This window comes from Felis catus, chromosome E2 (assembly GCF_018350175.1).
Source record: "Felis catus isolate Fca126 chromosome E2, F.catus_Fca126_mat1.0, whole genome shotgun sequence".
Classification (NCBI taxonomy): Eukaryota; Metazoa; Chordata; class Mammalia; order Carnivora; family Felidae; genus Felis; species Felis catus.
The window spans coordinates 8,023,478-8,048,548 of NC_058382.1; the positions used below are offsets into that span (position 1 = coordinate 8,023,478).

Sequence of the window (25,071 nt, forward strand, 5' to 3'; positions counted from 1 at the left end):
TTTGTCTGGAACTCAGAAACCAGCAGAACTAGACGACGCATTTAGGCCCGCCTCTGTGCCAAAACGCAAGTGGTATGTTCCTCTGGTGCTGACGGCAGAGGAGGGACACATGGGAGAGTGTGTGCAGGTGACGTTCTAGGTTATATCTTAGATACACGTCAACGTTCAGTCCTTTGCCATCGTCCCGAAGGCGGTAGCTCCGCGGTAGCGGGTGCCATGGGCAGCGTCCCTCTCCATTACCTGGGGCTAGCTGGAGGGTGCTCCTTGTGCTTCAGAGGTGGAAAGCAGTAAAGCTGGGATGCGGATTTGTTCGGGTCATTTCCACACGCCCAACATTGTGCCTCTTGTCCCCAGCTCCCGTAGGCAAGAATGACGCCCAGCAGTTGGATCTGATCTCCTGCTGCGGGGTGGAGAGTCTGTCCCTCCGGCCTTTGCCTCGCTGAGCCTGCTTTTTGCTAAGGAATGCCCAAAGCTTATTCCTGGAGACCTGTGGTCCAGTTGCCCAAAGTCATGACCATAAGTCGTTTCACCATCTTTGGCTTCCCAGAACAAGTGTCTTGCAAAAGCCACAGCAGAGAGAGAAGGGAGCCCCCAGACTAAACCACTTGATTCTCTCTAAAAGCTCCCCACCACCTTCCTGGCAAGTTGGCCTTCAGAGCCTCCGCGACCCGTATCTGACCCCTCTCCCTGAAGGGGGAGGTGGGATGGGGCAGCCTCAAGTCCCCCTAGAAAGTAGGAAGTAGTTCGTATTTTATACACATTTATTCATTCAACACCCATTTTTGGAGCACCTGCTAAATAGCTGGCCTGGCATCGGGGTCACAAAAATGGGACAGTGTTTCTGCCCACACACAGGTTGCTGGCAGGGGCCACACAGTCGTGCTAAGATTTCCCCTGAGCTTGCATTTCAAATGTATATCATTTGCCTGTTTTGCATATTAAACGCTCATAAAACTTAATTGCTTTCATATAGCTGTATTTTTAAATTTTTTTTTAGATTAAAAAAAAATTTTTAATGTATTTTTGAGAGAGACAGAGCACAAGAAGGGGAGGGGCAGAGAGAGGGGGACACAGAATCTGAAGCAGCTCCAGGCTCTGAGCTGTCAGTCCAGAACCCAATGTGGGGCTCAAACTTACAAACTGTGAGATCAATACCTTAGCTGAAGTCAAGACGCTTAACCGACTGAGCTACGCAGGTGCCCCAGAGCTGTATTTTTTTTTTTTTTTTTTTAATGAAAACATTGAAGTTCCATCTATTTTCTTCCTGTTCCCCAAGGGATCTTGGGCAACCCACTCAAACACAGTTCAAAACCAGGACGATGGCCATGTGGGAGGGCTGGCTACAGTGTTCTGGTGCCACAGGGAAAGCGGCCCCAACAGGCTTCCTCGGGGAGTCAGGGAGGGGTCCCTGAGATTGCAACAGATTCAGCAGCTGACTGGGTACCACCCTGCGGATGATGACTTCCTTGTCATTGCCGTTTCCCTTTCCAGGAAGAAAACAGATGCGCTTCTTTGCCAGTGCAGACAAATGGCCTCTGCTTAAGGTTCCTCTTCATGAATTAGTACGAAGACAGCCAATGTGGTGACTGAATTTGGAATCAGTGGCTTTTAAAGGTGAATCTCTCCATAAGCTATACCTGCGTTTCTTCTCCCCGTACAGGGATAAGAGTGGCAATTAGATCTGTGGCTATGACTTTCCGTTAAGCTCAAAGAAACCCTTTCAAACGACTGCCTCTCTATGGCCCAGCACCTTCCCCAGGATCATGCCTCTTCCTGTCAGCCACAGCTTGGCGTCAGAAGGATCAGATGTCCCCAAACAGCACCCTTGATCTTCTAGGGGAGGTTGAAACGAAGGACTCCCAAGCAGTGGTGTGCTGGTAAATGTTGAATAGCTGGCTCTCCAGAGAAGGGGAGAGCCCTCATGGGGTACCGGTTGTTGATCCCATGGTGGAAATACTCCCACCGGGGCTGATTTCAAGCTATCGACTTGAGGTCACTGAACATGACGTCACTGAGCATGAATTTGGGAAATTGACATGCACTATCTAGATACAGTGAATTCACCCTAAGAATATACAGAATGGTAAAATGTAATCCGGTGATTGGGAAGAAATGAGTTTTGAGTAAATCTGTGTTTCAGGAGATTGATCAGAAATTTTTTTTTTTTTTTTTTTAAAGAATGGCTTGCAGAATCAAACCGAGAAAAAGACCCTAAAAATGAAACCATCCGCTCTCGTGCACTGGTATGAGCCAGCCCCAGCACACCACTGCTCCCAAGTTTTCGATCAACCTTGGAATTACTTGGGTGCCTAAAAAGCCTGCTCTCAGACTCTCCGGGCAGCAGTGCTCTGCAGAACTTCCGGGAACAAAATCCCTCAGCCTCAGAAGCCAGCCCCCAGTCAGGCTTGACTCGGCCACGCTGCCCCTGTGCCTGCCCTAGAGTCCTCACACATTGGCACCGATCACTTCAAACGCCAGTGACTCACCTGGTGCACACACACACTTCACAGGCAGACACCGTCCTGGTCGCACCCATGACCTCCCAAGATTTCCCTGAGGCAGAAACCAGACCTGGTGCGCTGCTGTGCCAGGTTCAGGCCTGGCCTGGGGCTGTGGGGTCCCATTAAGCCCCTTGGTTCCAAGGACACAGACACCAAATCCACCAACCTGAAAGTAATACTCGCTCATTGACAAAGACCCTCAGCATCACTCAAATGCCAAGTGGGCCCTGTCTTGAGTTTTGATTCAAACCGACTGTTAATTATTTTTTCTTTTTTTTTTTTTTTTCCAACTGTTAATTTTTTGAGACAATCAGGGAAATGCGGACTTTGGTTTAATGCCATTTTTATTTATTTTTTTTTAAGTTTATTTTGAGAGACAGAGATAGCACGAGGGGGGGAGGGGCAGAGAGAGGGAGAGAATCCCAAGCAGGCTCCACACTGTCAGTGTAGAGCTTGATGCAGGGCTCAAAACTCATGAACCGTGAGATCGTGACCTGAGCCAAAACCAAGACTCGGATGGATATTTAAGTGACTGAGCCACCCAGGTACCCCTGTAGTTTTGGTTTTTGGTTTTTGGTTTTTTAAAGCAAATGAGTTCATATATATTTTTAGAGCAGAAGTTGGTTGACAAACTACAGTTCCACTTCCTGATTTTGTAAATAAATTTTTATTGGAACACAGCCACAACCAATTCATTTATACATGCTGTGGCTACTTGGAGGGCAGAATTGAGTAGGCAAGACAGAGATGGTGTGGGCCAAAAAGCCCCACATATTTACAGAAAAAGTTTGCAGACCCCTGTTTTCGAGAAGCATCCTGAAGTATTTACCTACAAAATATAAGATGTCTGGTATTTGCTGTAAAATAATCCGAGGAGGAAAGAGAAAATGTGAATGAAACAAGACGGGCTAGGAGGCGACGGATGCACTTGAGTTCGGCATCCCAGTCTCTCTGTTGTTACATATGTTTGAAATTTCCATAATGAAAAGCTTTTGAGAAAGAAGGACCTGCTCTCCACAGCCTCACCACTGTTCTGACTTCACACCAGGACCCTGGCACCTTTAATCTAACAGGAATCAGGACAAAGCCACCATCATTCACGCCGTTTCCGCACACGCCCCAAGATGACTTCTGTCCCGGGCTAACCAGAAAGGCCATGGGCACTGAGAGGGCCCCCCAGAGCCAGCTGTGCAGTGAGTGCCCGCCCCCATGGGGCCCAGGGATTCTGGAAACTGGGGAAGGAGGGGCAGGAGGGCTCCGTAGGAAGGGGGACTCTGTCCAGGAGTCAGGCCATAGATCAAGGGCCTCTGGTAAGTCTGTCCTCTGCTCTCTGTACCCCTCCCCGATCCAGGCCCGGAGCCCTGACTTCCACCTGGGGCCCTGGACATCCCCTGGGCAAGGCCCTGCCCTCTTCTGAGACTTGGGGAAAGTTTTAGTACCAACCACTCGTGGTCTTTGAACTGACTCTGGGAAAGCGATATATGTAGGCACTAGCCCTCTCCCCTGCACATCTGTGTGGCTACCACTATTTCTTTCCTGCCCCCATACCCAGGTCCCCGTCCTGCGCCATATCTGGCCACCTTTGGGAGTTCTATTCAACATCAACCTAAGCCTAGCCCAGTGGTTCTTAGCCAGGGTGATTTTGCGTCCCCTTCCCCGGAGAATGATTGACAATGCCTGGAGACAGTGTCTTTTGTCACACTTTGAGGGCCAGGTGCTGCTGGCATCTAGAGGGTAAGGCCAGTGAAGCTGTTCGGCATCCTACGATGCACAGGATGGTCCCCACCAAGATGGCCCCCAATGTCAACAGTGCCGAGGCAGAGAGACCCTGCCCTGGCCCCCTCCCTAGTTCACAAGCCTGAGCTTTCTGCTGGTGAAAAAAGTGCTTAAGAACATGGGACTGGAGCCAGGCTGCTGGGATCACACCCAGGTTCTGCTACTTCTTAGCTGGTGACTTCTCTGGGCCTCGGTTTTCTCCACCGTGAGATGGGGACAGTTAAACCCACCTTGTCAGAATTGTTCCCAGAGTAAATGAAGTGAAGCATGTCTGGCACGTGGTACCAGTCATGTTATAGGTAGCAAGATCAATCAGGCCTGGCCCTAATAGGGCCCCTGCGCCCTCAGGCGCTGCTGGTTTCCAGTCCTGGGTGGCCTCATGAGTTGGGTTCCTCTCCCTTCCTTTCCCTGTCCTGCTGAGCCCCACTTTTGTTGTAGAGTCCAGGAGGTGAGCTCGTGGCGTGCCCGGAGCCAGGGGATTTTTAAGCGCAATCCTGTGGTGGAGAGACCAGGGGGTCTGCTCGGACCCCGGCAGGGCCCTCCAAACTGATCTGGGGACCGACACGGCTTGCCGAGACCAGTGCAGGAGTTCCACAGCCCTGCGGCCTCCACCCCTTTCTGCGTCCATGTTACTCCTGCTCGTGACATTGCCATGGGGAAGTAGCACAGATGGGCCTCCGGGGAGGGGCCGGCCGGACCCCCAGCTCTGCAGGCCGGGCTCCCCCTCCGACACAAGGTGTCTGGGATTAGAGGAGAAACCAGGCGGTGTGCTCAACTCGTGTCACCATGAAGGAAGGAGGCAGGGTCTGTGATGGGAAGGCCTTCCCACGCTGAGGCCTGGGGTGAGTCCTGGGGTCCTCCTCCCCCACCTGCCCCCTGTCCATCTGTCAGATCCCTCCTCTGCCAAGAGCAGCTCTGTGAGGTCCACAGTGAGCACGAAGCACTGAGCACAGGACCACCTTAGTGCGCGCTCACCATGGGGACTGTCTCGGTCGTTTTTGCTGACTGTCCCCTTTGCTTTCTTGGCATTTGGCCTCAAGGCCCAAGGCTCTGTCCAGCTGATTGTGTTTCCTGCTTGGCTGCTGCCTCCCAGGCCCCTGCATCATATGTTTACTGACTCACTCAGATATACCCCCTCCAACCCCCACCCTCCGCCAAACCACATCCCTCTTTGATGTACTGTTTGGATTTTCCCATCTTGTTGCTGGAGAGGATCTGCCACCAGCTGCCTGGTGCCTTCTCCCCCCGCCCCAAGAAAACCCCCTGAAATTGCCTCTCTACCTCCACCCATTTCAGGGGACCCACCACGTGTCCCCTTGGCTAAAGTCCCAAGGGCCGAGGGACCCCTGCTGCCACGAGTGGGGACCCCTTGAGGCTGGGTCCTCTTGTTCTGACTGCCTGCCCCCCTCAGGGAAAAAGCACCCCACAGACAGGTGGAGAAGGCTAAGGCCAAAGGCAGAGAGGCGGAAGCTCCAGTGGCCTTTTTGCTGAGCCCCCAGCACCCTAGTGTGAGCGGAGAGCCACAGTGGTTCTCAACGTAGGGATGGGAAGGGTGAGCACACATCCTGGGCTGCGACTTGTGCAGGGCTGGGGAGCGGGGGTGGGGGTGGGGGGTCATTCCCTGAACCCCTGCCAGCGCCCCCACGGTGACAGGGGCTGGCAATTTCTAAGGAGCAAGTTGTAGTATCGACCCAGGCGCTTGTTCACAAGGCCTGACCTGGATTCACGGCCCCCACTTGACAGCTGGAGACCAGAACCACACAGGCAGGCACCAGGCTCAGGACCCAGGCAGGCTGGCCCCGAGCCCACGCCTCTGACCACTGTGCTGTTGCCTGCAAGTCCCACTACTGAGTCCATTTCACGGAGGGGAAGACGGAGGCTCAGAGCAGCCATGTGGGAGGGGAGTGGAGCCAGCAAGGGCCCTTCAGGGCACAGCGACGACAACTAGACACAGGGACAGACTCAGACTATCACAGGGAACATGCGGCCCCAAGGCCAGACACCCCCCCACCCCCGCCCCAGCAATTAAGGAGACAGAGCACAGAGGAGGGCAGACACAGGGACCCTGAGACCAGGCACCCTTAGCATGGTTACCTGAGCATTTATTTCCGGCCTTCCAACTGCCCCAGAACTATTTGGGGCAAGAGGAAGAAAATAGACTGATTTGCTTCCTCTCAACCCCCTTTCCCCAACGCCCACCCCCTCCAGCCTCAACTAAATTCTAAGCACCTGACCCTACAACCCAGGAAAGTAGTTTCATTTCCCCCACTGCAGATTTCTCAAAGGGAGGGGAGGGCGGGGCTCAGCTCATTGTTTAAGGACCAAGAAGGGGGCCAGGGCAGACCTTTGGAAGCAACAGGAGAGAGAGGGTGGTACCGCTGTCCACAGAGAGCCCAAGGTAGAGGGGAGGCTGCCAGGAAACTGGGACCCACAGAAATAGACACAGGGAGACAGGGCAGAGGAGAGGGGAACAGAGAAGAGAAGGACAAGGAGGGCAGGGACGGGGACAGGGGGGCAGATAGGTGAGCACAGAACAGGAGACTGCTAGAAGGGGTAGATGGAGGCATGAGGCTCCAGAGAGACAGGTGGCCTTAGGGACGGGGCCTGGGGTGGGACCCAGGCCCCTGTCACAGTGGCCCTTGCTTTCCCTCCAAACTAGACACCATCTCCCGCGGAGAGTTATGGCCTCGTCGGGTAAGTAAGCAGGAGAGGGGGGCACAGGGACGGGGGGGACGGAGCCCACTCTCCCCACACATACCTACTGACCTTCCCACTGATCCCGTCCTCCTCCCTCCAGCCCGGTACTTGCTTGTCCTGATCTCCATCTTCTTCAGCCTGGTGGCCTCCCTGGACTGGAAGACTTCCCATAGCCAGGATCCCTTTGAGAAATGTATGCATGATCCTGACTATGAGGTGCTGCTCAAGGTTGTGACCTTGGGCCTCAATCGAACCTCAAAGCCCCAGAGGGTGATTGTGGTTGGTGCCGGTGTGGCTGGGCTGGTAGCTGCCAAGGTGCTCAGTGATGCCGGACACAAGGTGAGAAGTGCTGCTTGCAGTCTACCTGGAGTCTTTTGTGCTGCAGGCTGGGAATCCCGGGTGTTAGGGGCCTGGCCACGTCCCTGTTGAGGGGCTGGTAGGAGGTGGAGAGAGGAGCTGTGCTTTCCCCCTCGGTCTGAGGACTGAGACTGGAGGGGAGGCTGAGAGACCTTTGACCTTCCCTGCCCCACTCTCTCTCATTCCCGAGGGAAGTCCCTCTGAAAGTCCTCCAACCTCCCGGAGGGGAATTTGTCCTGGTGGCCATGGTAACTCCACTCAAGGAACACTGCCTGAGGTCTAACCACTGCCCCTCTCACTGAAAGCCGAGAAGGAGAATGGGCTGGGCCAGGACTTCTGTGCACGGAGGAAATCTTCCCGCCCCTACCCCCACTCCCTAGGCTGGGAAGTTCCTCTGCAATCTGGCTTGCAGTCGTCCTGCTGCAGCTGGGAAACTGCATATTGTACGTGCTTGCTAGGACATCTGTTCTCCCACCAGCTCCTCTGGCTTTTTCATGTAGAAGGGCGTCCTTCTCTAGTCTAGGTCTGGGCTGCTGTGGGGATGGAAGCTGGGTGCTGGCACAGGGTGGGGATGGGGGGGGGGGTCAGTGGGAGGAGCTGAAGGGCCCTGCTTGGTGCTCCCCACCCCCATCCCTCAGGTCACCATCCTGGAGGCAGACAACAGGATCGGAGGCCGCATCCTCACCTACCGGGACCGGAAGACAGGCTGGATTGGGGAGCTGGGAGCCATGCGCATGCCCAGCTCGCACAGGTGAGGCCTGGCCAGGCAGCCCTGTGGGCACCGAAGCCTCCCCTAGCCCCACCTCTGTGTCCCTGAGGTGCTCAGAGCTCCGTGTCCAGCCAGAGTTCCAGTTCTGCCCTCCCAACCTTGTCTCCTCCGCATCGCAAGCCCTCACCCGACCCAAGCTCTGTCCTCATTCCCACTTCAGCCCCAACGAAAGCCTGCCGGGGCACCAAACACGATCCGAAACCCGTATACCTTCAGCCTTCCAGCCTCTCTCTCCTCTCATTCACGGCCCCAGCTCCAGTGACCCACCCTCCCACCCGACTCTAGCCCCGATGCAGACTCAGGCCCATCCCCAACCCCTGCCCCCCCCCCCCCCCGCTCCAGAAGAGGGGCCCCAACTCCTCCCAGCCCTGCTCCCGCCCCCACCTGACCCTCAGCAGCCTCTCCCGGCTCCTTCAGGATCCTCCACGAGCTCTGCAAGAGTCTGGGACTCAACCTGACCAAATTCACTCAGTATGATGAGAACACGTGGGTAGAGGTCAACAACCTGAAGCTGCGCAACTATGTGGTGGAGAAGATGCCAGAGAAGCTGGGCTACAAGCTGCGCCCCAGGGAGAAGGGCCACTCGCCCGAAGAAATCTATCAGATGGCTCTCAACCAGGTAGGCAGCCTCGGGAGCCCCGCGGCCCGTCCCCCACACCCCTCTGCCCTCGGTCTCTGATCTGCTTCTCAACGCACGCTGTCCGGACAGCCTCAGATTCTACGAAGGCCTTTGGCTTAAACTTTGGTCTTCGACCTGATGTTTTCCCCATCCATCTTGGGGGACCCAGACTTTTGTCCATGTCCCCCCTCCCCGGGTCATACCCCAGGACGAGCTCAGCATCTTCCCTTAACCCCACGCATACTCCTGGGTTCCCCCATCTCACGATGGCCCCATCACCCCCACCCTAGTCACAAGGCAGACAGACCCTCAGGTGCTGTCCTAGCTCCCTCCCTGTCCCTTCCACCACCAGTCAGTCCCCAGCCCCATCCCTCCTGCCCCCTGACTCTCCTGCAGTGTTCCCACCTCTCTGTCCCCACGGGCCCTGCTCTGGCTCAGGCTTTTCATCCTGTTCCAGCCCCTGCTCACAGCCCCCTATGGCTCCCCAGCGCCTTAGCCTCAGGGTCAAGCCCTGAGTGGTCTGGTTTCTCTCACCCCTCTAGCCTCATCTCTCCTCCAAGAAGTGTTTGTTACCCTCCAAAGCCTTCGGAGTGGCCAAACACCCCAGCCCTGCACTCCTTCGTACCCACAATGCTCCTTCACCATCCTGCACCCATGCCCTTGCTCTTGCTTCCTGCCCCGCCTGGCAGGCCTTTTCCCTTTCCCACCCAGGGAACCCTACTAATCCCCCAAGAACCAGGTCCAACGTCCCCTCCTCCAGGAAGCCTTCACTGGTGCCCTCAGGGAGGAGCCAGCCTTGGCCTCCTCTGGGAGCTCCTGTCTGGCTCCCCTCCTGGACCAGGGTGGGCACTGAGTGCAGGCCATTTCTGTGCCCTGGCACTGACCAGTTCAGGGAGCCTAGGGAGACGCAAGGTGAATGGTGAGTGAGTGAGCAAAGGAGCACATGCTTTGAGGAGTTCCCCAGCCACAGGGGAAAGCCACGTGGACAGAGTAGAAGGCTAACATCAGATGGGGCTGTGAGGTTCCCAGGAAGGGAGGAGACTTGAACAGCGCAGTAAAGGATGGCCACTCATGTTTCAGGCAAAGACAAGGCAGGGGAACGAGTGCAGTGGTGCGGTGCAAGTGGCCGGGGGGCCCGAAAGTGGTCTGGGCACTGCACATAGTGCTGCAGAACGACAGCTGCTGTAAGATGGTGACTGAGGGGCCCTGGGCCCTGGGGAGCCACAGGAGGGCTGTGGGCAGGGGAGGATCCAGTGAATAACCCCTCAGGGCTGACAGGGGGCAGAAGGGACTCTGCTTCTGTCTGTGCCCCCAGTGATGCAGGTGACAATCACTAAGCACCAGGAGGATACAGCATTGACTAAAACAGACACGATACCTGCCTGCACTAATTCACAGACTAGGACAAGTGCAGGCCAACAGTACCCAATAGGGCTTAGTGTGACACTGTCAGGGTGGGATGAAGGCTGGGAGATGAGGGGCATTAACAACTTGGGAAGAACTTCCCAGAGTGGAGGGCAAGGCCGAGGGCACAGCATGGACAAGGACTTGAGCAAGAATGGTAAATGGCTGGTCATGGGCAGGTGCGGGAGGAGAACCCAGGTTTGGACCCCAAGTCTGGCCTCTGCAGTCCTGCCCCTGGAGCTCAGCACTGTCCCCTTGTTCCACCACAGGCCCTCAAAGATCTCAAGAAACTGGGCTGCAGAAAGGCAATGAAGAAGTTTGAAAGGCACACGCTCCTGGTGAGTGGGGGCCTTGGCGTCGCCGTCTGAGAAACAGAAACAAGGAGGGCACCCGTGGGCTTTAGCCCTGGAGTCAGAAGGCAGGAGTCCCGGACTCCAGGCCTGCCACGGCCCTCCTGCCTGACCCGAGGCGGCACACGGCCCCCTTTCTGGGCTTGCGTCCCTCCTCTGGATGGCTAAGCTTCAGAGAACCGTACTAATAAGCTCACGGTCCTGTCACGGAACCAGGAGGCCCAGCCTGGGAGGGATCCCCATGGGAGCGGGGACAGAACAGGCAGGTGCAGGACGCTTGGGTCCTGACCCGGGCGCGCACCCATCCCCCAGGAATACCTCCTCGGGGAGGGGAACTTGAGCCAGCCGGCCGTTCGGCTCCTGGGAGACGTGATGGCCAAGGACGGCTTCTTCTATCTCAGCTTTGCGGAGGCCCTAAGGGCCCACAGCTGCCTCAGCGACCGGCTCCGGTGAGAGGCGGGGCCGGTGGACAGGGCGGGGCCGACGAGGGCCAATGCGGGCGAGAAACGGAGTGGGCGGAGCTGTTGGCGTTGGGTGGGGCGGGACTGGCGGGAAAGGAGCCGGACGCACAGGTGCGGGAAGGGGCACAGAGGGCGGAGAGACGCGGAGCTCGGGTCTGGCCACACGCGCCCTCTCGTCACGGTTCCTCCGGAGGAACTGGATAAGAATGTTCCCGGAAAAAGGTGTGGCTCAGAGAAGAGACGGGGTTCCCGGGTCGCACATTCTCTGCTCCCTGGTCCTCCGGGTGATGTCAGGGACTGGCGAGGTCAAGGGTAGATGAATGGGCGGGGCCCGCGAGAAGGGGCAGGATAAGAGGGGACCCGGCAGGTGAAAACTAGGATGGGTACCGGGGAGTGCCCAGGGCGGGGCCCGCGGGGAGGAGCCCACGAGGCAGGGCAGTGCCCGAGCTCCCGGATCACGCTCTCGCCCTGCCCGCAGGTACAGCCGCATCGTGGGCGGCTGGGACCTGCTGCCGCGCGCGCTGCTGAGCTCGCTGTCGGGGCCAGTGTTGCTGCACGCGCCTGTCGTGGCGATAACGCAGGGGACGCACAATGTGCGCGTGCACGTCGCGAGCTCGCGCGGGGCCCGGAGTCTGAAGGCCATGACCGCCGATGTGGTGCTGCTCACCGCGAGCGGGCCGGCGCTACAGCGCATTGCCTTCTCGCCGCCGCTGACGCGCAGGGGGCAGGAGGCGCTGCGCGCGCTGCACTACGTGCCGGCCACCAAGGTGTTCCTGAGCTTCCGCCGACCCTTTTGGCACGACGAGCACATCGAGGGCGGCCACTCGAGCACCGCCCGCCCGTCGCGCGTGATATTCTACCCGCCGCCGGGAGAGGGCGCGCTGCTTCTGGCTTCGTACACGTGGTCGGACGCGGCCACCGCCTTCGCCGGCCTGAGCCAGGAGGAGGCGATGCGCGTGGCGCTCGACGACGTGGCGGCGCTGCACGGGACGATCGTGTACCGGCTCTGGGACGGCAGCGGCACAATCAAACGCTGGGCCGAGGACCCACACAGCCAGGGCGGCTTCGTGGTGCAGCCGCCGACGCTCTGGCAAGACGGCGGGGACGACGGGCAGGACTACGACTGGTCAGTCCCCTACGGCCGCATCTACTTCGCCGGTGAGCACACGGCCTACCCGCACGGCTGGGTGGAGACTGCTGTCAAGTCGGCGCTGCGCGCGGCCGTGTTAATCAACAGCCGCGAAGGGCACAGCCGCGAGGGGCACACGCTGGTCAACGAGGAGGGGCTCGTGCGCCAGGTGCCCAGCCGTCCCCGGTGCGAGTTCCAAAAGGCTGGTGCCACCCACGCTCCGGCCCCACATGGGATGACCGCTCAGCACACCAAGAGACCCGAGCATTAAAAATGTATTTTCAGAAAAAGCCGTGTGGTTCAGTAGCTTCCCCAATGTGCACGAAGCAAAGCCGTTAGCCTTCGTGGTGGAAGGAGCTGCGCCTCGTTCTGGGGCCGCAGCAGCTGTCCTACTTCTTCCTGGGCGGTGGGGCCCCACCGGGGGAGGGGGAGAGGAGGGACCAGATGGACACTGCTTTGTGCCACTGGTAGATGGTAATCACGGTGCCCACTCCGGCTGTCACCAAACAGAGGAGCCCTGATGTCAGTAATAGCCCAGCAGGCAGTGGGTTAAACACGAGTTTATTGTTTTCATGTAACAAGAAGCTGGTGGGCAGAGTCCCTAGAGCGTCTCAACAGCTCTGCAGGCCCTTCCATCTCGGTTATGTCCCGGACGTGTCCCCGCAAAGCTACCGGTGGCGGCCATACCCCAGCACTTCCTCCTCATTCCTCCAAAAGCCCCAAATCCAGGCGGATAACAATAGCCCTACCTCCACGAGCCCCCCAAAGGCCTCCTCTGACGTCTCATTGGCTGGGTCGGGACCACGTGATCAGGCGTCAGCAGAGCGGCAAGGCCACCACCCCCTCCCCATCCAGGTCCACGCCAAGATAGCCGCCTCCTTCACCTACACGAGGCCAGCTGGACACGGGAAGTGTCAGTTTAATGAGATGGGCTCATTAGGAGCCACGGGAGGTACGGTGGGGAGGCCCACCCTCTTCGCACACTTCCTCCCCAGCCTCTGCGATCTGGATAAAGTGCTTGTGCCGGGCAGGCCGGCCGGGAGGGTTAAGACTTCACGCTTTCCTCTTCCTCCCCCTCCTCTTCCTCCTCCTCCGGCAGGATCTCCAGGCTGCTGTCCGGCTGCGGGGCTGTGTCCTCGGGGGGCGGTGGGGCCGGTGGGGCCCGGGTGGGCGACAGAGGCAGTGGGGAGGCAGGGGGCGAGGGGCTGTGGGGCTCTGTGGGTGGCACCAGACCCAAGACCTCCTGCACGTTGTGGGGCAGCTCCTGCAAAGTCGGCAGGTGGGAGCGAAAAGTCAGTGGTTTTACCGGGGGTGGTGGGCAGGGAAGGGTGTCGGCAGAAGTCGGGGGCTCACCGGGCAGGCGGTCAGTTGCCGGTAGAGGGCCTCGGCCCGCGTCAGCACGTCCTCCACGCTCAGCTTCATGGTCAGCTCATTGATGTGCTGTGGGAAGGGGTGGATCAGGCCTGCCGGCCTACGGGCCCTCAACCACCACCGCCCCAGCGCCCATTCTGTGCCTCTGGGTGGGGATATAATGGAAGAAAGACAGACTGGGGAAGGCTGGAGGCTGGGGAGAGGACGAGGTCATGCCCTCAGGCTGCTTGCCAGATGCAAGTACAGTGAAGGGAAAGGGCACTGAGCTCCACCCCTATGGCCCTGTCGTGCATTAACGTGATAGGGAAGGGGTAGGTCCCCCCTCACGTGCTGGCCGCACCCCATGAGGGTGCTGCTGGCAGCCAGCGATAGGATGGGGTAGGGAAAACAGCCCGATGTCACGGCCATGGTGCTCACAGCTTGGCCAACCGCACTTCCCACAATCCTGTTTTGAGTAGTTGCTACCCCAAGGTAAAGTGTGGCATGGGCACAGCACCAGCCTCTGCGGAATTCACACCTGAGCTGCCTTGAAACGCTTACGCAGGTCAGGACTGGCAGGGAGAAGGGGAGGACTGGGAAGGAGCCAAGGCCTCACCTTGAGGATCTCATTGGAGCCAAAGCCAGAGAGCATGAGGGTGTCCCGTTCCATGTCCAGAATGGCACAGGCCACCAACAGGTGCAGATTGGGGCCAGGGAGCCCCGTCCACAGCACCTGGGAGGGCCAGAGGGAGGAGTCACCGCACAGTCTCTGCCTGAGGTCCCACCCAGGTCTGCCTCACCCCTGCCCACTTCCCCCCCACAACCTCCCAGCCCGGGGTTGCTGACCTATTTCTCTTTCCTGTTCACCCACCGACCCAAACTGGGGGGCCCACCTCCCACAGCCGAAGGACGTCCGGGAAGGGGAATTCTCTCTTGAACCAGATGAGCAGCCACCGGAAGCAGAAGCAGAGAGAGCCAGAGTCCTGGGAGTCTGGAGAAAGACAGTGGTGGGGAGGGGAGGTGCTGAGCAAAGAGCCAGCCCCAAAGCCATTCCAACCCCATTTTCATTTACAGTGTGCACGGTGGTCAGACTGCGACTCTAAGAAGTTATCTCAGTCGTAAGAATCTCCACCAGTCTAGGCAAGGAGCTTATGCCCAGCATGGGAAGGCTTCAGCAGTGAGCCAGGAATGCTCTGTGTCCACAGGAACCTTCCAGACTCCAGATGAGGTGAGCCAGTCCTGTTTCCCACCTTCACATAAAAGGGGTGCAGTGTGCACTCGAGGAAAAAAATAAAAGGTACCAATACCCAATGCTGGTGGAGGCGTGAGGAACCGGGACACTCGTGTGACACTCGTGTGACACGTGTACTCGGCTAGCAAAAAAAAAGTTGGTAAAAACTTCCAGGAAAGCAGTGACGGGAACAAACATTTCAAAAGCCGTGAAACTATCTCCTGCCCTGAATACAATTTCACTTCTTGGGATTTAGCCTAAAATAATCATCCTGACTATGGTCATTGTGATGAGAAACTGCCAATAACTGACACGTCCGGCAGGTCAGGGGAGATCTAGTCTTGCAGGCACTTAAGGCAGACACAACACCTAGTCCGGCAGCTAGTGGCCTGTACTTTCCTGGATTGCCTCCTCTTTGGTGAGGCGATTTCGGCAATAGCTCCCTCCCCCAGGGCCACCCTAACGTCAGTGAGGAAACGCCCCTAAAGAACTTAACTCATCGTCACCTGCGTTCAGAAAGAACCATATTATCGACAGTAGCTTTGACTTTCCTTATCGGGATTCCCTGCATTTTTTACATCCAACAAGCAACGAAGAATAATTTTGAGGCCGGAATGCAGTGGGCCCAGCCCCGGGAGCCCCGACAACCAGTTTGCAATCCTGGTTCAAGGTGGGTGGAGGGACGAAGTGCTAGCAGCCGCGTCCAGCCCCCACCCCTTCCATCTGTGAAGTAAGGGGCTTGGGGAGCGTGGAGGAGCGGGGGCGCACGGGAGCGTGGACACGTCTGCGCCTGTGGGGAGGTTTGCTCCCAAGGGCAATCCTGCGTAAATTTTGGGTTCTGGGTTTATGCGGGGAGACATTTCTCTTGTTTGGATCAGGACCAAATGTCCCGGACACCGTCCGTGGCCCCGCCACCCACTGACCGCCCGCTGGGACGCCTACCCAGGAAATCACAGAGCGACGGGTCCAGCACCCTCAGGAGCAGCAGGAGCTGCCCGAGCTGCCGCTTCATCGTCTCCTGGCTCTCCTCGAAGTTCCCGTGCTGCAGGAGGGACGGCGAGATGAGGAGCCAGACCCCGGTCCCTGGAGGGGCCTGTCTCCCATGCCCTCCTGGGGCCTCACCACGAGCTCCATGAAGCCACAGAAACACCAGAAGGCATCCACCTCGTTCTGGATGACGTAGAGGATCGGGGAGAGGAGGTCACTCATGCCCTGGACGTAGCCTGGGGGAACACGAGGTCAGGGCCCGGCCTAGGCCCTCAGCACCCCGCCCCCCTCCCCAAGGGAAGGCCGGACCCCCAACCCCTCCCCGGGCCGGCGTCGCACCGAGGTCGAAGTGGTACATGCAGTAGGTGAGGAGGATGTCGTTCAGCAGGCCCAGCCCTGGGTTCTCAGGACCCTCATAGAACTTGTTGGTCCTGTCGGTACGGCTCACGTCTCTCTCTGCGGAGACAGGGCGTGGGATGCCAAAGTGACGAGGCTGTGGGGGCCCATCCCTACTGGCTGTGGGCACCAGCCCCCGCTCCTCCCTTCCGCAGACCCCGGGCAGGTGTGAGTCAGTCCAGAAACCGTCTCGGGCGCTCTCACGTGAGGCGCCCTGCTTCATGCTTGGCCAGGTCGCTGCATCCTCCCAGCCACCAACAGTCACTGAGCCATCCACAGGTGGGAAACTGAGGCCCAAGGAGGCAAAACCACTCGCCAAGGCCTGACGGTATGCAGACGGCAGGCTGAGCCCAAGGAGTCTGGCTCCCTTCCCCTACTCCCCATCTCCTCACTGCAGATAACCTCATCCCTTTTCTTGGGAAGGTAAGGGGCTCCCCTGTCCTCTCCCTGCCGTTTCCCATCTCCCCGCCCCAGCCCTGGCCCCGCGACCCACCGATGAGGCTGCGGTAACCGTGCAGCAGTGAGTTCCTCCGCTCTTGCTCGGGGCTCACAGACTTCCACTGCAGCTTCATTCGGAAATACTCATCCCTGAGGGGCCCAGAGAGGGTCACACAAGGCCACGACGCGAGCCACCCAGTCACCCTCGCCCCTGTCCCCGTGCTTCCCCTTTCTGACATCTCTCACAACACACAACAGCCTTGTGAACTCTACACCCGACGTGGGGCTCAAACTCACGACCGGAAGATCAAGAGTCGCACGTTCTACGGTCTGGACCAACCAGGCACCCCCCACCCCCGCCCTGTTGCGGGCTTTTGTTCCGAGTCTGTCATCCCCGCTGGACAGAGAGCACTGGGGCAGGGACCAGGACATACACAGTGGGGTCACGGTATGTACCAGGAAGGAGGAGAACTGGGCCCATGGGGTTAGGAGGACCGCCACAGAGTGCTGATAGCGGCAACGTTATGGTCTTGGAATGGAACAGCGATGGACATGGGAGATGGACCAGCCTGCTCACCACCATCTCCCTGTGCCAGGGCCGGTGCCCGCATGTGCCAGGCTCTTGACTGACCCTTCGGGAGCCAGCCTACCTGTGCATCTGTGATGTATCAGGTGTCGTGCCGTGATAGGGGGATATGTTCAACTTGGGGGGTGGGAGCTGGGCGGGGCGGGGGGCCCACAGTTTCTCACTCGTGTTTTCTTTCTTTCTTTTTTTTTTTTTAAGTTTATTTATTTTGAGATTGTGACCGAGGGAGAAGCAGAGAAAGAGGAGGTGAGAGAGAATCCCAGGCAGGCTCCATGCTGCCGGCACAGAGCCTGATGTGGGGCTCGAACCTGCGAACCGTGAGATCACGACCCGAGCCAAAACCAAGAGTCAGATACCTAACTGACGGAGCCCCCCAGGCGCCCCTCACTCACGTTTTCTTGCGCACATGGGCCTTGTGCTCCTCGGCTGAGCCCTCCCAGCTGAGGTACCCCAGGAGGAACTTCCAAGCTTCGCGTCTCAGGCCAGGGCTCAGACCCTGGGGGAGAGAGCGGGGCCCGCCACTCAGAGGAGCCTCCTCCTGGCCGCCGGCTGGCCCTCCCCAGTCCTCTGCCTGCCCACCCGGCGCCTTACCCCCGAGAAGATCCGGGCCTTCAGCATGGGGACTTGCTGAAGGCGGCCCTCGGGGCCCACATGGTGGGCCCACTCCTCCTCTGTGACCGGAGGTGCCCGCTCCACGGCTGGCCGCGGGCCCAGCTCCACCTGCGTGACACAAGGCAAGTAAGCTCAGGGCCTCACCCATCCTCCCCAGGCCACGTGCACGGCAGCTCAGAGCCCTCCTTAGCTCCACGGACAGTTAACGTTCAGGGTGGGGAGCATCTCCTTCCCGGGTCAGCGCCAAAGTCACCCTCCATGTCAGGAAGGTCCTCCCCGAGAGTCACAGGCTATAAGCGTTTTCCTCGAGGTCACTCACACGATCTGGTGAGAGTGGTGCTCTGTCGTCCCCGTTATTGTGGAAAAGGGGACCCAAGGAAATGTGGTCGCCCGCCAAGGTGACGGCCAAAACACAGCAGGGTCCACCTGATACTCACACAGGAGATGACCTCGAACCCAGGCTCGGGCTCGTCATCGGGCGGTGGAGGAAGGTCGGGGGAGGCCCCCTCTGGGTGTGGCTGCAGGGCTCCCCGGAAGAAGTTGGTCACACGGGAGAAGCCGCCAAAGGTGGTGGAGTAGGGGTCCTGGAGGAAGCGCTGTGGACAGGGCCAGAGGGCGGTCACGGCTCCAGCCCACCCTGCCTCGCCCACCGAGGCGACCACCCCTCCCCGCCCACAGCGGCCCGGCCCGGCACCGCGACACTCACGGACACCACGTTGGAGCTGTCCTGGTCAAAGAGCTGGAGGTGGTGGAAGGAGCTGGAGAGGGCCGAGGAGTCGTGGGGGAAGACAAGGTAGAGGCGGGAGTCCTGCGGGGAGCTGGGGAGGGGCAGGTGCGGTGACACACTGGGTGGGTTCCCTCCCGCTTCCAGCTGCAGCGGCCCAGCTGCCCTTGGGGAGGCCCTCGCCTCAGCTGGACCCCAGGGGTGGGCACACAACCCAGGGCTGGCCGGTGAGAGGCGGCTCCAGGATGCCGCCGGAGAAGGAACTGCTTCTGTCACCGGGGCCGCTAGGCCAGGCCTGCAGGGGCCCCCAGAGAGTGATACCAGCTCTGACACAAAGAGAGCAATTCTTCCTAACGTTCCGGGGCCCGGGTCCTGCCTGAAACCAAACTACCCTTTGGCTTTGCGGTTGCACGCACCGGTGGATTCCCCCTTTCCTGCCTTTAAAGCAGTCTGTTTCTTTCACAGCCCCGAGGGGCCGGGCCCCGGGCACAAAGGCCGGTGCTGGAGGAAGGCTCACCTGGCCAACAGCAGGTAGCGGCTGAGGACACGGAGGAGGGCGCGTGTACCCCCGCGGTGAAAGTGCAGTGCGGGCAGGGAGCCTCCGGCCTGGGTCACCAGGACCAGGTAGGCCCAGCTGAGACCTGGCTTAGACCGGCGGATGGACTTGAGCTCCCCCAGACTCACCGAGAAAGCCCAGGAGCCCCGGGGAGAGCTGGGCTCTGCACCTGGAGAAGAGAGCCGTGTTGGGAACAGGTGCAGGGATCCAGAGGCAGCACACACATCTCCCAGGAGCCCTCTGGGAGCCCTGGGTCACCTCCTGTCTCCTCGGAAACGCCCACCGCGGGCTTGCTCCGAAACCTCCCTCGGCTCTCAGAGTGACAGCTGTGTTCCTCGAGCTGGTGGCAGGCCCCTCGAGTCTACCTCCTGTCCGTCTTGTCTCCAGTTCGTTCTCCAGACCCCACACTCGGGCCACAGCTCGAGTTTCCTAAATACACCCGGTGCCCTGTGCCTCTGGCCTTGCACGGCTGCTCTCTCTGCTGGGGAGAAAACTCCCAGGTGTCGCCCCCCCACCCTGCCCCCAGAGCCAGAGGCTGGCATCACCTCTTCCCAGAAGGCTTTTCTACTCCCAGAGGGGCCAGATGCCTCCTCTGGGGCCCCCAGCACCCTGCTGAACTCCAGGATAGCCCAAATCACCCTGTGACTCTACAACTGTCCACCCCCACAACCGATCAGGGAGGGAGCCCGGTGAGATGAGCAAGGTTGGAAGCCCTGGGGACCCTGCCAGGCTGGACCTGGACTGGGGACAGTCCTGCACCCGATCCATTCTCCTGAGACTGGAAGGCCATCTTGACTGTGACCAGCAAAGCCTGTGGAGCCATGACCGCGGAGGGTAAGCTGTGTGTCCACCTGCCCCTCAGGGGCACCAGCTCAGCCTACCTCTAGTGGGCTCTGAGTGGCGGGGCTGTGGCCGCACAGTGCTGATGACAGCCCAGTCGGGTTCGTAGCCGGGGTCAAAGGTCGGTTCCTCCTCAGAGGTGCAGGCGTCACCCCCACTCACATCCTTGGGGTAGGAAGATAAAGAGAGCGAGGGGCTGTAGATTCAGGACTTCCAAATCCGAGCTGTGAGGCTGCCCTCGAAGGCGGCCCCATTGAACAAATAGGGCAACTGAGGCAGAGAGGGGGCACAATACTTGCCCAGAGTCACCCGGTGCGGCCAGGGACTGGGATAGGGCCAGGACTCAAAGCCAATCTCCTGGTGGCTCTAACCCAAGCACCACCACACGGGGGAGCACAGAGAACGCCCCGGGACTGTGCGCTCCGCCCGCCGACTGCCGGAGGGCACAGTGCTTATAAGTAGCCGGTAGTCACTGGGGCAACTCAAATCAAAGCCACCATCAGGTACCACTTCACACTCACCAGGACGGTGAGGATTAAAAAGACCGGTTAAGAGAAGCACTGGTAGAAAAACCTGAACCGGAACCGCATATACTGCCCCGGGAACGTAAATGGAAGGAGCTGCTGCGGAAAAACCTGGAAGTTCCTCAAAAGGTTAAATGTACAAGTACCATACGCCCCAGCGATTCTACTCCCAGGCGTATACCCAAGAGAAATGAAACCAAGCGTCCACTCTTGAACACACAAACGCTCAGAGCAGGATTATTCATAACAGCCCCAAAGGGGAAACAACCCAACCGACGCGTAAGCAAGATGCGTGGGGCTCCGTTTATACACCACGTCCAGGAAAGGCCAAGCCAGAGAGACGGATTACTGGTTGCCAGAGGCTGGGGGAGGAGAGGATGGGGAGCAGGGGCCAACGGGTGCAGGGCTTCTCCGGGGGAGGGGGGGGGGTGACGAAATGTCCTGGACTTAGACAGTAGTGACAACTGCCAAGACTTTGCGAACAGAGAAACGCTCGCCTCTGTACTTTAAGAACTTAAGTTCTTCCGTGACCGTGTGCTTTATTGTAAGTGAATTCTACCTCAATAAAAGAGGCAACTCACAGGTTGTTACGAAAACAAGTAAAGTGCCCTGCGTGGGGCCTGCTGGCGGATTTGGGGAAGCAGTGCAGGTGAGGGCCGTGCTGAGGGTCACAGTGCAGTCCCGGCCGATGGTGCTGGCCGTGGGCCATGGGGAAGGACAGGGAGGGGATGGGAGTCCCTTCACAGGACGGTATGCCTTCCTGTCAGGCAGAGGTTGGAAGGCGAAAACCATTTCCCCGGCTCCTCTGCAGCTAGAGGTCAGGATGCAAGAGAGAGGCTACCGGAAAGCAGAAGCGAGGCAAAGGCAACTTCTGGCTACGCTGGCTGTGTTTGGCTGACGAAGAAGACTCCTGTTTTCCCCACACACAGAGAGGCGACTAGGGTAGAGGTGGTGGCTAGCTCAGTCTCCCAGTGCCAGGCACTAGCCTTGTAGGGCCCAAGCAGCTTCCTGCCCTTGGGTGGCAGCTGGTGGTAGGGACCGCTCCCAGGATATCTCTCCCTGCTCCCTCATTTTGGCAGTGGCGGCAGCTCCCCTGGCAGGTCAGTTCTGCAGGGTCAGTCCCGTTCTATCAGCCCTTGAAAAAACTCTACAGGCCTCTCCCTGCCAGCAGGAGGGTGGCCTTTAATCCTTCCCTGCTGAAAGTAACTGGTGTTTTGTGCCTCCTACGATGAAACCCTGCGTGATGGGACTTTGTTGGAAGGACACAGACAGTGGATCCACCCCAAAGCCATTTCCGCTGCTCCTTCCAGGCTGACGGAGCCCCTCCCACAACAGAAATTAAAACCTCCCCGTGTTTCCTTTCCCAGCCTTCCCTGTGGCTCTGAGTGGCCGTAGGGACCCAACTCTGGCCAGAGGGAGCTGAAATGACACCTGTGGGGAATGTAAAGGGAAATTCCTGATTTAAAATAAGGCACGTACAGGGATGAACACCCCGTTTAGAACAGCCTTTGGGTGCCGTTGATGGAGAACGTGGTGTCTGTAGCTGTGGCAGGCAACCAGGGCCAGAAGGGAGTCAGAGACACCCATCCACAAGGCTGCTGAACCAGCCCTGGCAAAGCCATCCCTGCCCTGCGTGTCTTGTGAGATGAATTTGATGTTTCGACGTTTACATGACATCGAGAGTCAGTGCTGCCGTCTGCGAATGTTTGCAGCTCTCTACTCCTTGGGCACACAGCAGGATCACTGTTCGCTGAACTCTACTGGCTGGATGGAGCCATGCGGCTAGTCCTGACCAAGGGGCTGGGATGTCTCCAGGATGGACTGCTGAAATGCCGGGGGAAGAACTCTTTCCCTCTGCCACAAGGAACGGTGGCTTCTAAGACAGCCACTCTAGCAGCACGCCTCCCCGAGTAATCGTGACGAACAGAGCTCCTTGGCCAACCTGCAGCACACATATAAAGTGAGCAAAAACAGCCAAAAAGGCTGGCGCTCCAGCAGCCTCTTTGGACCACAAGGCAGCCGTGAGGATGCATTCCCGTGTGCTGGGGATGGCAGAGCAAAGATGGGAGGGACCCGCCGTCTTCTGGACTTTTCAGCTGGAGAGGTATGAGCTTCTATCTAGCTGAAGCCACTGTTATTTCCATTTCTATCCCACGTAGCCAAATATAACTGCTAACTGATGCCGAGAGTTTGTGGGAAATCGAGAAAGACAGATGTGAATGGCACCCTGCCTGCCCCCCTCTTCTCTGCCTTAAAAAGCAGATGCAGGGGCTCAGCTCAAGCAGCCATTTAAAGGTGACCAAGGCAAGCGTGGTCTGGTCTCACCGATCCAGGCCCCAGGGTCACCAGCCACGGCCCGTAGCCCCATACGTCTTTGGCAGTCTTGTGAAACAAGAGAGATAAACTCGTCGGCTTAATTTGTTGTCGGCCAGATGTTGTGTTCCTTGGATTAATACGCTGTATGCACCTGTGCCTTTTCTGCTGAAACCCGTCTCAGTGAGTTTCTGTGGGTCAAAAGTAAGACTGCCAAGGAGAACAGCAACATTTTCACGAAAGGCACTCAGACCGCCCGTGAGGCTGATGAAAAATGCAGAATCCTGGCTGGTTCTTCCTCAACCCCCGGAAGCCAGATCCCACAACGGATTCCTGGAATCTGGAATCGCCACTTGTAATGCCCCCACACTAGGTTATTCAAAGCTCCACTGCCCCAGGTCAGGCTTCATTCTCTCTCCCTGGCCCAACACAATAACCTCTCCCTGGCCTCCCAGCCTCCAGTCTCCCTCCATTGAGGCCTTCTGCCCACCCCCCCCACATGGTTTCCCATGGAAACTTTCCACACCCACACCCTTCTCCCCCGATGTTTCCCCCAGGGCCCCTAGAACGCAGCCCAAGCTTCTCAGTCGGGCATTTCACGTCGAACTACCTTCCCGGAAAAACCCTCTACATGGGCATCTGTATCCTGAAATACTTTCTCCTACCATCCCTGAAATACTTTCTTGCCCCCTCCTCCTTCTTAGGGTTCCGGTGCCAATGTCTGCTTCCTCCGGAAATGGGCAGGGCTCTGGAATCAGAGTCTGGGTTCAAACTCAAGTTCCAACACCTCCTAGCTTTCTGACTTTGCAAACAGGGCTCCCAATCATCGTGCCTCAGTTCCCCTAAATACAACGGGGGCGGGGACTAAGGCAGGGTCTGATTGAGACTCATCTCCGGTCCCAGCACAGAACCTGGTGACAGAAAGCCTCAGGAGTCTGTAATAACGAGAAGGGCAAAGTCTGGTACCCGGGGTAAGAAGGAGTACTGGTAAGTGGGCGAGCCGCCTTGGTCACGTTCGGTTTCCTCTCTGGACACGGACGGCAGACCTGCCCGAGGGGAAACGCCACACCCTTTCAAGTTCTTGTAGGCTGAGAGCCCACGGAACCCGAATCCACAGGCTGTGTTGTCCTCTTGCACTCTGGCAGGGCTCTCCCAAAGGGCAAAGGGGATGAGGGGGCAGCTGTCCCCATGGCCACAAATCTCAGTGTCTGCTTTCTTTCGAATGGGCATCTTCAGCCCCATTTCACAGAGGGGAGGAAACCAAGGGGCAAAGAGAACCCTAGATCCCAAGCAGGGTCACACAGGATCTAAGAGTTAGTCTGGGACTGAACCCAGGTCCTTCAGATGTCTTCTACCGCGGGAACCTGGAAAAAGCAAGTGGAGAAGAGAGAAAAGCCTACCTTCTTGGCGAAGAGAATCTGGGTGGAATCTCCAGCCTCCTCTACAGGAACCCACTGCAGGAGGACATCACTGTCCTGAGGAAAGGAGAGAGGAGTTTAGAAGTGCTGCCCTCCAATCTCCCCAAACCGTATTTCCAAACTTCTTCCCCAGTCTGGACCCCCACACTTACAAAGCCCCTTCTCTCCCTCCGGTCCGCACCCCCTGCCTTCCTAAAGCCCCATCGTGACCTCCAGACCATACGCCTACAGATGCGGCCTCCATCCCGCTCTGGGCCTGCCCGAGCCCCGCTGCCTCCCGGCCCACCTTCTCCACAACGCGGATGACGCCAGCGATGAGGGAGTCCGGGTCTTGATGCTTCTTGGCACTGGTGTGCAGGTACACGCCACCCTTCTCAAACACCACCTGGGGACAGGAACCAGTGAGGGGCGGGGCCCAAGCGCAGGTAGACGCCCAGGGGGCGGGGCCTAGGAGGGGTCCAGCCGCTCAGGGGGCGGGGCCATAAGGTAAGGGTCTCGCCTAGGGCAGCGGAGGGGAAGGTGACAGCGCATTTATAAAGGAATGATGTGTTTGCTAAGGCTCAGCCGGGCTCCCAGAGCCCCGGCAGAGTCTTGGGGCGAAGCCGACCACCGGAGGGCGGCGTCTCGCAACCACAGAAGGGAAAGAATGCGTCCTCGGTGCCTACCTTGTAGCCGGCTCCCTCCATAGCCGCGGCCGAGGTCCCACTACCCAGGTCCTCTCCCTTTCCGGGTCATCGTGCTGTCACATCCGGATAGGAGACTCCCCTGAAGACTGGACAGTGGTAGCGCCCTTGCCTGTTCTAGAACAGGAGTGGATGTAACCATCTTTCAGAATCGGGTGACTGAACTTGAACCACGAGGGCTTAAGTCACATGGCGCAAACGCTGAAGGTAGAGCAGCCCAGCGAGAGTGCGCAGACGCAGTGCTGCTCTCCTGACCGCGAAGTAAACAAGGGGGAGGATCCAAGGGCTCCACCCCTTCTCTCAAGCCGTCTCCGAAACACCTACTTCTTTCTCCATATTGTATACTGGCA

The 25,071-nt window shown here is 58.4% G+C and overlaps 2 protein-coding genes across 12 annotated transcripts in view; one reads left to right on the forward strand and one right to left on the reverse strand.

Moving 5' to 3' along the window:
- The window catches only part of IL4I1 (interleukin 4 induced 1), a 36,235-nt gene extending 23,882 nt beyond the window's left edge, over nucleotides 1-12,353 (forward strand). Inside the window, exons 2-11 of one of the 10 annotated variants that reach the window (XM_045046458.1) lie at nucleotides 1,492-1,614; nucleotides 3,522-3,694; nucleotides 4,716-5,119; nucleotides 6,937-6,971; nucleotides 7,075-7,313; nucleotides 7,970-8,082; nucleotides 8,518-8,719; nucleotides 10,393-10,461; nucleotides 10,786-10,922; nucleotides 11,413-12,353. In XM_045046458.1, coding sequence (XP_044902393.1) covers nucleotides 6,959-6,971; nucleotides 7,075-7,313; nucleotides 7,970-8,082; nucleotides 8,518-8,719; nucleotides 10,393-10,461; nucleotides 10,786-10,922; nucleotides 11,413-12,334 — 1,695 coding nt within the window. In that variant the 5' untranslated portion in view covers nucleotides 1,492-1,614; nucleotides 3,522-3,694; nucleotides 4,716-5,119; nucleotides 6,937-6,958 and the 3' untranslated portion in view covers nucleotides 12,335-12,353. Of the gene's footprint in view, nucleotides 1-1,491; nucleotides 1,615-2,178; nucleotides 2,244-3,521; nucleotides 3,695-4,715; nucleotides 5,120-6,601; nucleotides 6,676-6,936; nucleotides 6,972-7,074; nucleotides 7,314-7,969; nucleotides 8,083-8,517; nucleotides 8,720-10,392; nucleotides 10,462-10,785; nucleotides 10,923-11,412 lie in introns of those variants that run through there. The other 9 variants (XM_045046459.1, XM_045046455.1, XM_045046456.1 and 6 more) reach the window with 9 other exon arrangements.
- Nucleotides 12,354-12,607: 254 nt separating this feature from the next.
- TBC1D17 (TBC1 domain family member 17) lies at nucleotides 12,608-25,064 on the reverse strand. Of its 2 annotated transcripts, XM_045046451.1 has the most exons (18): nucleotides 25,046-25,064; nucleotides 24,704-24,838; nucleotides 24,325-24,423; nucleotides 24,021-24,095; nucleotides 19,825-19,948; nucleotides 18,905-19,112; nucleotides 18,370-18,481; nucleotides 18,101-18,259; nucleotides 17,643-17,771; nucleotides 17,444-17,547; nucleotides 16,521-16,615; nucleotides 15,971-16,087; nucleotides 15,767-15,867; nucleotides 15,587-15,686; nucleotides 14,307-14,404; nucleotides 14,030-14,146; nucleotides 13,417-13,503; nucleotides 12,608-13,327 (listed from the first exon to the last, which is right to left on the reverse strand). In XM_045046451.1, the coding sequence occupies exons 2-18, from the start codon at nucleotides 24,722-24,724 to the stop codon at nucleotides 13,109-13,111; spliced, it is 1,965 nt and encodes a 654-aa protein (XP_044902386.1). In that variant the 5' UTR covers nucleotides 24,725-24,838; nucleotides 25,046-25,064; the 3' UTR covers nucleotides 12,608-13,108. The 2 variants fall into 2 exon arrangements, with proteins under 2 accessions (XP_044902386.1, XP_003997540.2); XM_003997491.6 differs by lacking the exon at nucleotides 25,046-25,064 and having other exon boundaries at nucleotides 24,704-24,928.
- Nucleotides 25,065-25,071: the final 7 nt, after the last annotated feature.